Source organism: Oryctolagus cuniculus, chromosome 10 (genome assembly GCF_051225735.1).
Source record: "Oryctolagus cuniculus isolate XC-2025 breed Fujian yellow rabbit chromosome 10, ASM5122573v1, whole genome shotgun sequence".
Taxonomy (NCBI): Eukaryota; Metazoa; Chordata; class Mammalia; order Lagomorpha; family Leporidae; genus Oryctolagus; species Oryctolagus cuniculus.
In genome coordinates this window covers 49815257-49828160 of record NC_142876.1, presented here as the reverse complement: position 1 = coordinate 49828160, position 12904 = coordinate 49815257, and the positions used below count along the sequence as shown (strand labels likewise).

Sequence of the window (12904 nt, the reverse complement as noted above, 5' to 3'; positions counted from 1 at the left end):
CATAAAAACATTATTTGTAAGTAAATCAAACAACCTCGTGTTAAATGTTAATATAACTTACAAACTGATACACCAAAAATAAGTAAAATATTGAGTCTTGAAAAACTAACGGGCTTGGATAAAGGTGTATCTAATATTTAAGTGAATAAATATTCCATACCAATAATCAAGAAGCTGTTTTTTAAAAAATTTTACTTAATTTGAAGGGAGGGAAAGAGAGAGAAATGAGAGAGTGCACATAAGCTCTCATCTACTGATTCACTCCCTAATTGCCTACAATACCAAGGCTTGGATAGACTGAAGATGTGAGCCTAGAATTCAATCAAGATCTCCCACAAGGATGGAAGCCATCACTGCTGCCTTCCAAGATGCACATCAGCAGGAAACTGGAATCAGATGCAGAGAGGAGACTTGAACCCACACATGGGTGCCTCAAATCATGTCTTAACAACTTTCCCAAATGTCCACCCCCAAAAAGATGTTGTTTTTAAAAATCAGAATATAAAAGCAGATACTTCTGATTACTCCAGTGAAGGGTATTTTCTGTGCTGCTCTGGTTTTCAAATAAATAAAAATCTTTTTTTAAATTCTTAAAAAAAAAAAAGCAAACCAACAACCCATTGAAAGACTACCATAATAATCAAGGATGGCTTATTCCAGGGATGTGACTCAATTAAGAAAAAATTAATGCTACTAATACTATCACTCACTGTATTAATGAGTTAATATATAACTATTTATGTAGATTAAGGAAAAACAGTTTATAAAATTCAACCTGAAAATTCAAAATCTTGTGAGAAGCTAGTTATAAACCTATATGTATAGTAAATGTTACTAATAGTGTAATATAGACAGCCTCCCAAAAATAGTGAGGAACAATATCATCACTAATACTAAATGTGCAGGGGAAAAAATGGTATTCATCGTGGAAAGAGCAACAGCCCTATCATTAACTGCAGAGATATTTACTCATCAGAAAAACACAAGAGAATAACCAAAGAAAACATAAAAAACAAAAAGCAAAACAAAAATCTGCTAAAACTAACAACAGTTAAATAAGACAAAGAAATAAAGTTGGTAAATTTCCAATTGAGCAATACAATAATTAGAAAAAGTGCTATGAAGAGTAGAAAACACTTGTAATATCATGAAAATGACCAAACAGCAGTGCAACAAAATGAGCTGTTTAGTGCAAATATAAAAAGTATGTGATCTGAAAAGTAAAAGATACTACAATGTTGGAAGGAAAAATAGATAAAACTCTTAACTTTTCACAACTCAATGAAATGTGGAATACAATTTGTTTTGGAATTTGACAAAATGCTTCTAAAATTTATGTATAAGGGAACATGTAGAAAACATACACAATTCTAAAAGAAACAGCATTATTTAGGAGTGGCTTGTCAAAACTGATTTAACAACAATCTAGTATCATGAACAGGCTAACCAAAGATCAATGGCACATCTAAAAGGTCCAGAAGCAAACAAGTGTTTACATGAGAAGTGTGTATGTAAAAGTTACATTTTACCCTATTTGGCTAACGAAGAAGATTTTAAGTAGTTTTGAAAACAGACCCTGTATCTAGGAATTTTCTACTTATTTTTATTTTTTATGTTTTTTAAAGACTTACTTGTTCAAATGAAAGGATGACAGAGAGAGACAGACAGACAGACAGAGACAGAGACACAGAGAGAGAATGAATTTTCCATCTGCTGGTTCACTCTACAAATAACAGCAGGGCTGGGCCAGGCTGAAGCCAGGAGCCTGGAACTCCATCCAGGTCTCCTACAGGGGAAGTAGGGGCCTAAGAACCTGGGCCATCATTTGCTGTCCTCTGCGATTCTTTAGGACACTGGATGGGAAACAGAGTAGCCAGGATTGGAACCAGAGCTCTGACAGAGGATGCTGGTGTTGCCAAATGGCAGGTTAACTCACGGTGCTACAATACTGGCCCTTGGAAATTATTTAAGATTTTTACATCACACAAAATAAGATCTATGTGAATGAAATAGGTAAATTCAAAACAATAGAAAACAGGAAAACAACTCAGGATACTAATTTTATAACTTGTAGTGGAAAGACCATCTCAAAAATCTGCAACCGAAAAGTGAAAATAAACCTCACGAAAACCAAAATTTTTTTATTAGGACAAAACACCACGGACTACAAGAGTAGCAAAAGACCAGGGGGAGAAATGCATATACAGAGCTCTTACTAAGTAATTGGATAAAGGCAAATGACTGAACAGGGAAATGAACATAAGTTCAAAGAAATCCAAATGGCTAACTAATGAAAATCAGAAAAAAAATCAGTTACCTCTAATTATTAACATGAGATGTTTTCTGCTGTAGATCATAATGGTAAAACCTTTAAATGTGTTATGTCCAGGATTGCTCATTTTTGTAGACAGCTCTTTGCAACTTTCCTGAAATAACATTCTTAATTTACATTATAATCAAAGGCTTAATGCTGCACTAAATAGAGTGCAACAAATGAAATGTTCAAATTGGTGTAGTCTTTAATTTGAGAAATCCAGCCATGTCATATTAAAATTTCATATGCACACATTTTTCTCACAGAAAATAACCAACTTTTAAAGGGATACTAGAATTCTGTGTGTTTCTATTGGCAACATTGCAAAAGAGTTCCAAATCACCAGAAACAGCTTAGGAAAACGTGCTTCTGGAGAGGGCCCATAAACCATTTTTATAAATATAGTTTTCAAGGTTTTATTACATACATGGTTATAGTAATGTCAGCATAGTTAAAACTAGTGCTGTGGCCTGACTCAAAGGGTTGCTTCCAAAGAAAAGAGTGAGGCCTTCCCTAGTTATTTTACATTTTGTGGTTACTATTTCGAGCTACTTAAAATCTTTTTGCCAGAGGAAGAAGTTGCTAGGTTTTAGAAAGCCTGATCTTTTCCACTAAAAGGCACTTTGCAGTAAGGTTACAAAATTTATAATTTCAGCCACATTTAGTTAACTTCTCTCTACACTCTTTAATCCTGCAATTCCATCCCTAAATATCTAATTTAGAGACATATTCCCATGTAAAGAGACATACACAAGGTCATTTATTGTGGCATTTAAAAAAAAGATTTATTGTATTTATTTGAAAGACAAAGTTACAAGGAGAGAAGGAAAGACAAAGAGAGATCTTCCATTCACTGGTTCACTCCGCAAATGGCCGCAATGGCCAGGGCTGGGTCAGATAAAAACATGGAGCCAGGAGACAAGTACTCCTTGTACTTGGCCCTTCTTCTGCTGATTCCCCAGGTGCATTAGCATGCAGCTGGATCTTAAGTGGAGCAGCTGGGAATCAAACCAGCGCCCATATGGGATGCTGGTGTTGCAGGCAGTGGCTAAATCCTGCTATGCCACAGTCCCAGAAGCATTGTTTTTAAGAGTGGGGAAGTTGGAAACAACAAATAAATCAGAATATGGTTCAATAAAACTATTATGTTCACGTCTGCATTACAGAATACTATGTGTCAATTCAAAAGAATGAGTAGATGGCTTCATACACTGATATGGAAAATTTTCCAAGATACACTCTTAGTGAAAAAGGCAAGTCATAGAAAAATACGTATTACACAATTCCACTTGCACAAAATGAAATGAAACAAAATCTTTAAGTAAATGTTGCATATTAAAAGGACTAGAATATCCATCAATTAGCTAAACAAATTTCCTCATGTAGAAAGGTAGAGGCTTCCATTTTTTACTACTTTCCCAATCCTTTTTTTTATTTAAAGATTTATTTATTCATTTGAAAGACAGAGTTACAGAGAGAGAAAAAGAGAGAGATCTTCCATCTGCTGATTCACTCTTCAATTGTTCGCAATGGCCAGCGCTGGTCCAGAAGGAAGACAGGTGCTTCTTCCAGGTCTCCCACTTGGGTACAGGGGCCCAAGCACTTGAGTCATCCTCCTCTACTTTCCCAGGCACTTTAGCAAGGAGTTGGGTGGGAAATGGATCAGCTGGGACATGAACAGTTGCTGGTGTGGGATGTCTCTGTTCCAGGCAGTGGCTTAACACACTATCTACAACACCAGCCCTTTCCATTTCTTTTCTTGATCAAGAAAATATTGTTGTATATTACAACATTTGCAAAAAAAAGGAATTCCTGAGAAATATGGATGTTTAATTTACTGATGGTGCATATATAAAATATTTACCATGAATGCTTAAAGTTGATACACACAAACACACATACACACAAAATTAGATACTGTCTGTGACTATATGAACCATGATAGAGTTCTGAATAGTGTTTGTTTACCTAAATGATGTAAATTTTAAATGTTGTGAGGTTTGAATTTGTAAAGATAGTTCAGTTTTCATTTGGATGAGCACCAGCATGGAGGCACAGTCTGAGAATCAACTTAGAAAAGACTTCCAATTAGCAAATTTAGTAAGTTTCATTATGGAAATTCTCAGAGGCAAGCTCTGGCATATAATGATTATAAAAGTAACAAGAAAATATTGTCTACAGAGTGAATCAACAAAAAAGTAAATTCTACTGCCTCATATAAAATAACTTATGTTAAGAAAAATAACATGGAATCAGAGAAGAATATTGTATAGATATTTTTCAAAGTGCACAGCATAAGAATATATTGTGTGATAATTATGAAGCAAATAGAAAAATACAGTAAAATTATTTCAAGTCTCTTAAACACACATAAACAATTTTATAAAGTTTAGCAAGATTATCTGCTTGTTGTTCCCTGTGGCTGTCTCAAAGTTAAGTAAATGGTCAAGGAATAAAGCTCAGTCACCTAAGGGTGTTTCATTAAGTACATAGAACAATGGTTTCAGTGACTTGCATGAGAATTCGAGGTGTCCCACTGCAGTTTCAGGTCTAGTCTTATAACCCACTTTATGGAAGACTTCCTTATACTGGTGTCCTAATGAAAGAAGCCGGTTAGAGTCAACATAACCATTAGCTTGAGCAGTAGCAAGTCAAAACATAAGTTCTATCAAGAATTATAACAAAGTTCACTGAAGTTAAAGGATGTGATTTTTATATCAGCAGCAGCAGGTTCTATTGCTGAGTCACTGATGTTTTTCCTTTATGAAGATGAGGAGATCCCAAACGATTCTCTCTGTTGCTCACTGTACATGGCTGCCATGCTAAGTGTTTCAAGGGTGAATGGTACAAGAACAAATACATACTTTTGTACTGTGGTTCTCAACGAAACTCCAGTACCTGGGAATTTCACAACATTCAAAGCAGCTCATGTCGAAAAGAAAAAGTTCAAACCAGTCACCAGATCCAAAATTAGCATTTTATTCAGAACGCTGGGGTCAGAGGTGTATCATTTATATTCTGGTACACAATACAGAGGCAAAGCTGTTGTCAGAAGTCTCTCCAGTTTAAAAGCTTTTTTTTTTTCATTTTTTTTAAAAAAACACACACTTAGTAGTGCCACCAGTGTCAGGCCACCCCTTCTTTCCTTTCCTTTTTTTTTTTTTTGTTTTTTTTTTGGTACAAATTATGTAAAACATTTGTGCTAAGAACTTTTCTCCCTCCCCAAACAAAAAGAAAATAAAAAATTAAAAAAATTAAAAATTAAAAATTGAGTATTCTAACTACAGCTCAACAATTGAATCAAATGTCACTTTGTTTTGTAAATACTTTATCCATAACGAAAGATATAAACATGCAAAAAACCTGAATCCGTAGTCCAAATAATACATACACATGTTCTGAAGTTTCTGCACTTCTCCATAGACTATGCTGATAAAACATTATGTACACATACCATTTGTACAGTGAAGTGGAAAAAATACAGTAAATAAAAAAGTGTACATGGATTAAGACCAAAATGTGTCTAACATTCTAGTTTATGAAAAAATTCAATTTTGCTACAAATTGGTGATATGAAAACTCCCTTTATTTGCAACCAGCTGCGTAAGTTTTAAGATTTTTAGTGAAAAAAAAAAAGACAAACTAAAGTCTAAAACTAGAAGTAATGTACATTTTCCAATCTCATGGTCTCATCCCCCAAGGTAATAAAATCGCTCCATGAGTTCTTTTTTTGTTTGTTTGTTTAATTCTGTATTTTAATAAAAGCAAATGCAATGTAACAAAAGCGTGTTGAAGCATATCATGGTTTAACTTACTGCTCCCACCACAAAATATTTTGTCTTTTACTTATCGTTTCAGAAATCAGTACCATTAAAGCCTTGAACATAAAACTAATTCCAATCTGAAAAAGGTACAAAAAGGCACATAAAATCCCAGTGCTTCTGTACTGTAAAATTCAAGTGTAACTGAGCTCAGTGTTTTTCCAAACAGTATTGGATCACTGATATTCCCTCTGAGCCCAAATTGGTTTGCAGCCTATGCCAAAGCCTCCAGCAAGCACTGTGCTAGTAGACTACAAAGTTAAAGCCTAGCTTCTGTATGCTTTTTGGGAATATCAGTTGAAATTGTTTGTACTTGTCCAAAAACCAAGTTCACCCTGAAGTTCAGTCATCACCTCCACCGTACATGTCAGCGAGTTTCTTGAAGCGTGGTCCCCAGTCGTTCAGGTAATCATAGTCCTGCTCACCACCACTACTTGAGGAATTAAGGGAGCTCAAAGACCCAGCGGTGGAGCCACTGCCTTCATAGTCAAAAACTAAGAGAGAGTCGTAGGGTGGGGCTGTGGGATCATTGTCAGCAGCTTTAAGGCCCTGCAGTTTGGAAGCACAAAGAAAGAAAAGAGTTAAGAGAGGGTTCCAGTTTGCAAAACCAAAAGCAGACCCTAGTGAATTCATGGGGTTAAACACTTGTCTGTAAATTTCCATCTGCAAACCACAACATTTTTGAAACACAGAAATTGGGGTTATCAGCATTTGAGAGTGAGACAAAAGTTAACTTACTTCTTTTTTCTGGGGAGGGGGAGGGAATCCTAGCTGAGGGAGGCAAGACCTAAAGTTGGAGAAGATTCATTGGAGAACATGTTTGACAGAAGGCAGGAGTGAATACCAACCACTGTAAACTAAGTGGGTAGATCTGAAATAATGACATACAGAACAGGACTGCTAGGCTTTTTAAAAGAAAAACCTCAATGAAATACAAGCAAAGTTATATCATGGTGATTACCATTAAATCAATACATTTATCCACTCCACCAACATTTATGGAGCAATCACTCTTGTCAGGCAATCTGGTGGTACGTATGACTATGCTACGGTCCACTGTGCAAGACCGGTTTTGAATGAGCAATTTACTGGTGGAATAAGTTACATAAAATAATGCAGCAGGCTATAAAAACATGTGATATACATGGATGCTCATCAGAATTAGGGTCAAGAATTTAGATACTTATTAGACCATAAAGGAAAGAGAAGGACAATGAGTGTCCTATGTCCCTGTGCCAGCTTAGGGTCTAGCTTAAAAGGCACTACCACAACAGGAAGTCAATGACAAATAAGTAAAACAACTATGAGTCCTAAGTAGAAGCTTCAGGATTCTGAAAAATAAATTCATACTAGCATGAAGAAGTAGTAGTTCAAGGTGTAAGTAGTATTGTCTTTGAGCTAAAGTTCTAAGAGTGAAGACAAGACAGATGTGACTATTATTTGAGAAAGTTACCTGTTAGATAATTTGTTATTAACAGAATTAATTCTGTTAATTCATAATATGGAATTAATTGATAAAATGTGAGCAGATATTTATATATATGGTAACTCCTAGTTTCCCTAAAACCCAAAAATGGCATGATGTAGTGTCTGTACACAGTATAAATACTGAGGACAGTGGGAGGGAAAATCCTGGAAATCTGAAATAAAACACATATCTGGCTATTAAAGAGAAATTAAAAAATAACAAACAAGGAAATAAGTGCCACCTATATTCTTAACTCTTGAAAATAGATTATTGTCAATATATTTTTGAAGTATCTGCAGCAAACTCATAAAATATTCTCTACAAAACTTTTGAGGATTTAATGTGAGGTCTTTTTGGCACTTTGTGTGGTATTTTCTTTTCTTTTCTTTTTTTTTTTTTTACAGGCAGAGTGGACAGTGAGAGAGAGAGACAAAGAGAAAGGTCTTCCTTTTGCCGTTGGTTCACCCTCCAATGGCCGCTGTGGCCAGCGCACTGTGGCCAGCGCACTGTGCTGATCCGATGGCAGGAGCCAGGTGCTTCTCCTGGTCTCCCATGGGGTGCAGGGCCCAAGCACTTGGGCCATCCTCCACTGCACTCCCTGGCCACAGCAGAGAGCTGGCCTGGAAGAGGGACAACCGGGACAGAATCCGGCGCCCCGACCGGGACTAGAACCTGGTGTGCCGGCGCCGCTAGGCGGAGGATTAGCCTATTGAGCCGCGGCGCCGGCCTGTATTTTCACAATCCCACTGTAGTTCTCCAAGACATACCAACATTATTCTCCAAATAGTATTCTCCTTTTCTACAATTCTGCTTTGTAAATGCTGGTAGACTCATGACAGCATGTATTATCCAGGATGTTTCACAGACTGCTACTCAAGAGATCAAGCCTTCCAATCCACGGTACTTTATGAACATCTATATGTGGATTTTTCCAAGCATGTTTTCATCTATTCTTTCAAGTTTACAGAGGAAGAATGGGAAAAAAAAGGGCATGCAAATTAAAGTCAGTGTCAGTATGGTGCATTGGGTAAGAGATGAAATCTTAGTTGGCATCTCAGCTTGGCACTACGTTAGCTGTGGAGCCTCACTCAGCATTTCCTCATCTGCAACTGCAGTAACAATAGTAAGATGAAGCCAAGGAACCCAAGCACTTACCACAGTGTCTGGCACATACAGAGTTCTGTGAATATCAGTTAATATTTAGTTTTTAAAATTTTTTAAAAATTTCCTTGAGAGGCACACACACACACACACACACACACAAAGAGTGAGGGAAGGAGGGAGGGAGGAGGGAGAGAGAGAGAGAGAGAGATTGCTTGATTCTGTCTGCTATTTCTGTCTATTTGCCTTCCCAAATGCCCAAACGGGCCTTGGTTGGGCTAGCTGAAGCCAGTAGCTAGGAACTCAATCCAAAACTCCAACACGGATAGTGGGAATACAATTAATTAAGCCAGCACAGTGCTCTTAGTGTCTTCAATAGAAGGGTGCTACAGTCAAGATCTAGAGGTGGGCTTTGAATCCAAGCATTTAGATATCAGGACACAATTATCTTAACTGGTGTTGTAACTGTTAGGCCAAATGCTTGCTCCTCAGGAAATACTTTTAAAAATATTATGTTAAAGAAAAAATTCCTGCTTTGGAATCTGAAAAAAATGTGAAGATATAATATTTTAAGAAACAAAATGACACTTGCTTAACTGCAATCGAAAACAAAGGAGAAACATACACAGAATCAGTTTCTTCATACTCAATTATCTCTCACCAACAGTCCTAAGCATTTCATTCAGTATTCTTCCTCATGTCAGGTTATACTACTCATAGCCCAGAAAAGTATATAAAATAAAATAAAATAATAAAGCAAGTTCTTCAGCAAATCACTTCAATATGTACAACATAATTTTAGATAGGATGTTCTTGATCTTATTTTTAGAATAAACTGCGAGGCAATTCTGCTAAGACAGAGCCACAACCTACAATTTCTCAAAATTCACACTCTCTTTCTGTGGTCGACTGTGATGCTGTCCTCAGTGAGTCATTATCCTCCTTCCATGGGGGATCGCATGCCTAACACCACCACAAGTGTCTCTCTGGAGTAAGAGTTTTACTTCTCCGACTCCGTTGGTAAGAGGATTGGCTTTGACTGATGATACGCTGGTGGCAGTGAAAAGTAGCTGCTTTAAGTGCCCTATCTTTTATGTTTCCACTGGTTCCTTCTCCTTTCCCTTCTGCTGGGAGAATGGCCTGCCCCAGCCAAGAAGTTTACTTTTGCCTGGATCGTAAAATGAAGAATGTATATGGATCAGGAACTGGGCTGCTGACAAACTACAGTTGACTTCCAATTGGGGCAAGAAGTAAACCTTGGTTATTATAAGCCAACAGTGCTTTGGAGTTGTTGGTTACTATAGCTCCAACTAGCAAAAGCACCTTCCTTCACTTTTTGTTTGCATTTATTTATTCAAGTCTAGATATATTTGTTTAGTATCTACGGTTATAATGCTTTCTGCTTAATGATGGACACACAGCTATTAATAATCTAGATCTATTGCTTGCCCTGCTGGAGGTTATAGTCACAGATTAGCATGTGCTCCTTTTCCCTTTTCCCTATAAAACAGAACAACTGCAGTTACACATTAGGTAAGTTTCCTTTAGATTAGCACTAACTAACTTGAGGCCACCCAAGAACCAGATCCAAGGGGGACTTAAAGGAAAATCAAGACAATTCAGGAAATTTCTCATAAGGAGAATGGGTTCCCAAAAGAGAATATTAAATTTCCATTATGACAAATGCTTTATAATACAAATTGTAAGGATAATGGTTACGGTCACTCTTCAAGTCATCTGGTTTATCGTATTTCCAGTTTCGGATGAAAATACACAAAGCACTGCCCGATCCTTACAATGTCAGCACCAAGTGGGAAAACCAGAAAGGTTAAGGCTAAAATTAGTTTCCAGAAATCAATGGCAGGGCCTTAAGTAGATCTGGATTCAGTGGTGAGAAAGTGTTGGCCTGTCTTTAAGGACCCTGGGACTCTTCATCAAATATCTTAAGTTGCCAAATTCAACTCCTTAAGATAAATATGACACTGGCAATACCCACTATTGAGATTCTCAAAAATAATCTTTTTTTTTTTTTTTTAGCTTCTACATTGGCTTCTGATCATCTGGGGAGTACCTCAATTCTTTCTTTATTTCTTCTTCTTCTTTTAAAAGAAGTTAAGTACATAAATTAACACATTAGGCATACTGTCTTGGGCTTTAATCATTATAAAAGGGAAAAACCACTGAATTTTGCAACAACTTTTAGGCAAGCCTTCTTTCTAGCCAGAAGGTTAAGTACTTTAAATCTTTTCCACTTAGATAAAAAGAGGATTCTTCTGAATGAGACATTACATAAATTCTAGGTAATGTTTCAGTAATTCTAGAAAGATCATAGTCAAGCCCTGAAAACTGACAGTCATTGGCATGATATCAGTGAACAAACAGAAATCTGGGGGCAACAAAACTGTCCAGCCCTCTCTTACGGGATTCCTTTATTCTTGAATGTGGACATCATTTCATGTGACGTTAACGCACTGCAACCAAGTTTTAAACTAACTGCATGTGTTCCTTTAGGTTTGAGTAATTCCACTAATTATGCACATTTCTCCCTTCTTGGAGAGACGGATCTGGATAAATCTGAACTGCTTTCTGTAGCTTAAGGCTTCTTTGCGAAGTGGAAGGGCAGTGATTGAATTCTTGCTGAGCTTATATTTATAGACTTCTGATCCAATGCTTTATGGGTGGAGACAGGCTTTTGTGGAGACTATAAAAACCCACACTCTTCAAGTGAAGAATACATGAAGGATACAAGAGGAAAGAGGCCTATTGATTCCCTTATATTCTGTCTTCTATAGTCTTAGAAACACTGCTTTGGTTCAGATCCTCACTATATCTTCCCTGAATCAGAGAAAAAGCCTCTCTATCAGGTCTTCCTGTTCCCAGTACTATTTCTGCTTCTTTTCTAGAAACTATTAGTTTTTCTCTCAAATGTTATTTGATGTCACTCCTCCAAGTAAAACTCTTCAGTTGCAGTTTAATCTATAGCAGTATTCCCCAAATAAGGGAAGAGTTCCTCTGGAAGTGTGCCAGATGATCTTTAATTGGTACACAGGTACTTTAAAAGAATTCCTGGGGCAAGTATTGTGGCTAAGTGGGATTAGTAGGAACCACATTGTGAAGTCTGCATCCCATACTGCAGTGCCTAGGACTGAGTTCTGCCTCCACTTTTGATCTGGCTTCTTGCTGGTGTGCACTCTGGAAGCAGCAGATGCTGGATCAAATATTTGGGTCCCTGTCACCCAGGTGGGAGACCCAAATGGAGTTGCTGGCCCCTGGCTTTGGCCTTTTTTCTCTCTCTCTATTGTCTCTTTCTCCTTGTTGTTTTGCTTCTTGAATGAATAAAAATAAAGTAAGCTTTTAATAAAATTACATTCAAACTGACTAAAAATTTAAGTTAATACAAGAAGGGGTATGCAGACATGGAAAAGCTAGATGCTAATCTATAGGACAAAGTAAAGAATTCTTCAGAAGTAAACCCAGACTGTTCAGTTATTCTCAACTCCAGCAACCACAGTGAATTACATCCCATTTCCTGAAACCCCAATGCCTCACATTCTTGTGTACCAACATGGTAAGTACATGTTCGCTTCCTTCTACCTAAAGTGTGATCTTTGAACCATACCTGGGAGTGAGTCCTGTGATCTCTCTGCTCCCCCATACTTCTATTATGTTTGGATCACACTAGATTGTGGTAACCCTTTCTGCACCAGACTGTCCAACACAGTACCCAGCATCCAGTGGGCATCGTACAAGGTAAAGTTGCATTGCTATGCTGTGCTTATTAGGTTTTCTCTTCTCAGTATCTTGCTCATGCTTATATCTCCTTCTTTCAGAAAAAGCTAGGATCTTGGTTTAAATTTCACATGGACATAAAAGTACTCTGTGTTTGCTTCACAACGTAATTCTGTGGTTTATGAAGGCCAACATCAACTACCACTCTTTCTAGAAATATTATGTAAAGCAGTTTTCTCAGAAGCATAAGATTTTAATTGCTTTATATCAATTAGAGGAGAGTAGAAAGTCTTTTGCTCCTAAATGGTAATTAATCTAAGGGAAAATTAACGTGATACTAATAACAATTATGAAATTTTAGTGTGTGACAAGCACTATTATCAAATATGAGAGTACTTCAAAAAATTCGTGGAAAATGGAATTAAAAGAAGTTTATTTTGATACAAAGATTTTTGAAATCTACGCTTAGTT

The 12904-nt window shown here is 36.9% G+C and overlaps 1 protein-coding gene across 1 annotated transcript in view; it reads right to left on the bottom strand.

Annotated features, from left to right (window-relative positions):
- Window positions 1–5277: 5277 nt before the first annotated feature.
- The window catches only part of CDH2 (cadherin 2), a 241498-nt gene continuing 233871 nt past the window's right edge, over window positions 5278–12904 (bottom strand). Inside the window, exon 16 of the mRNA XM_051851320.3 lies at window positions 5278–6684. Within this exon, the coding sequence (XP_051707280.1) occupies window positions 6478–6684 (207 nt within the window). The 3' untranslated portion in view covers window positions 5278–6477. The remainder of the gene's footprint in view (window positions 6685–12904) is intronic.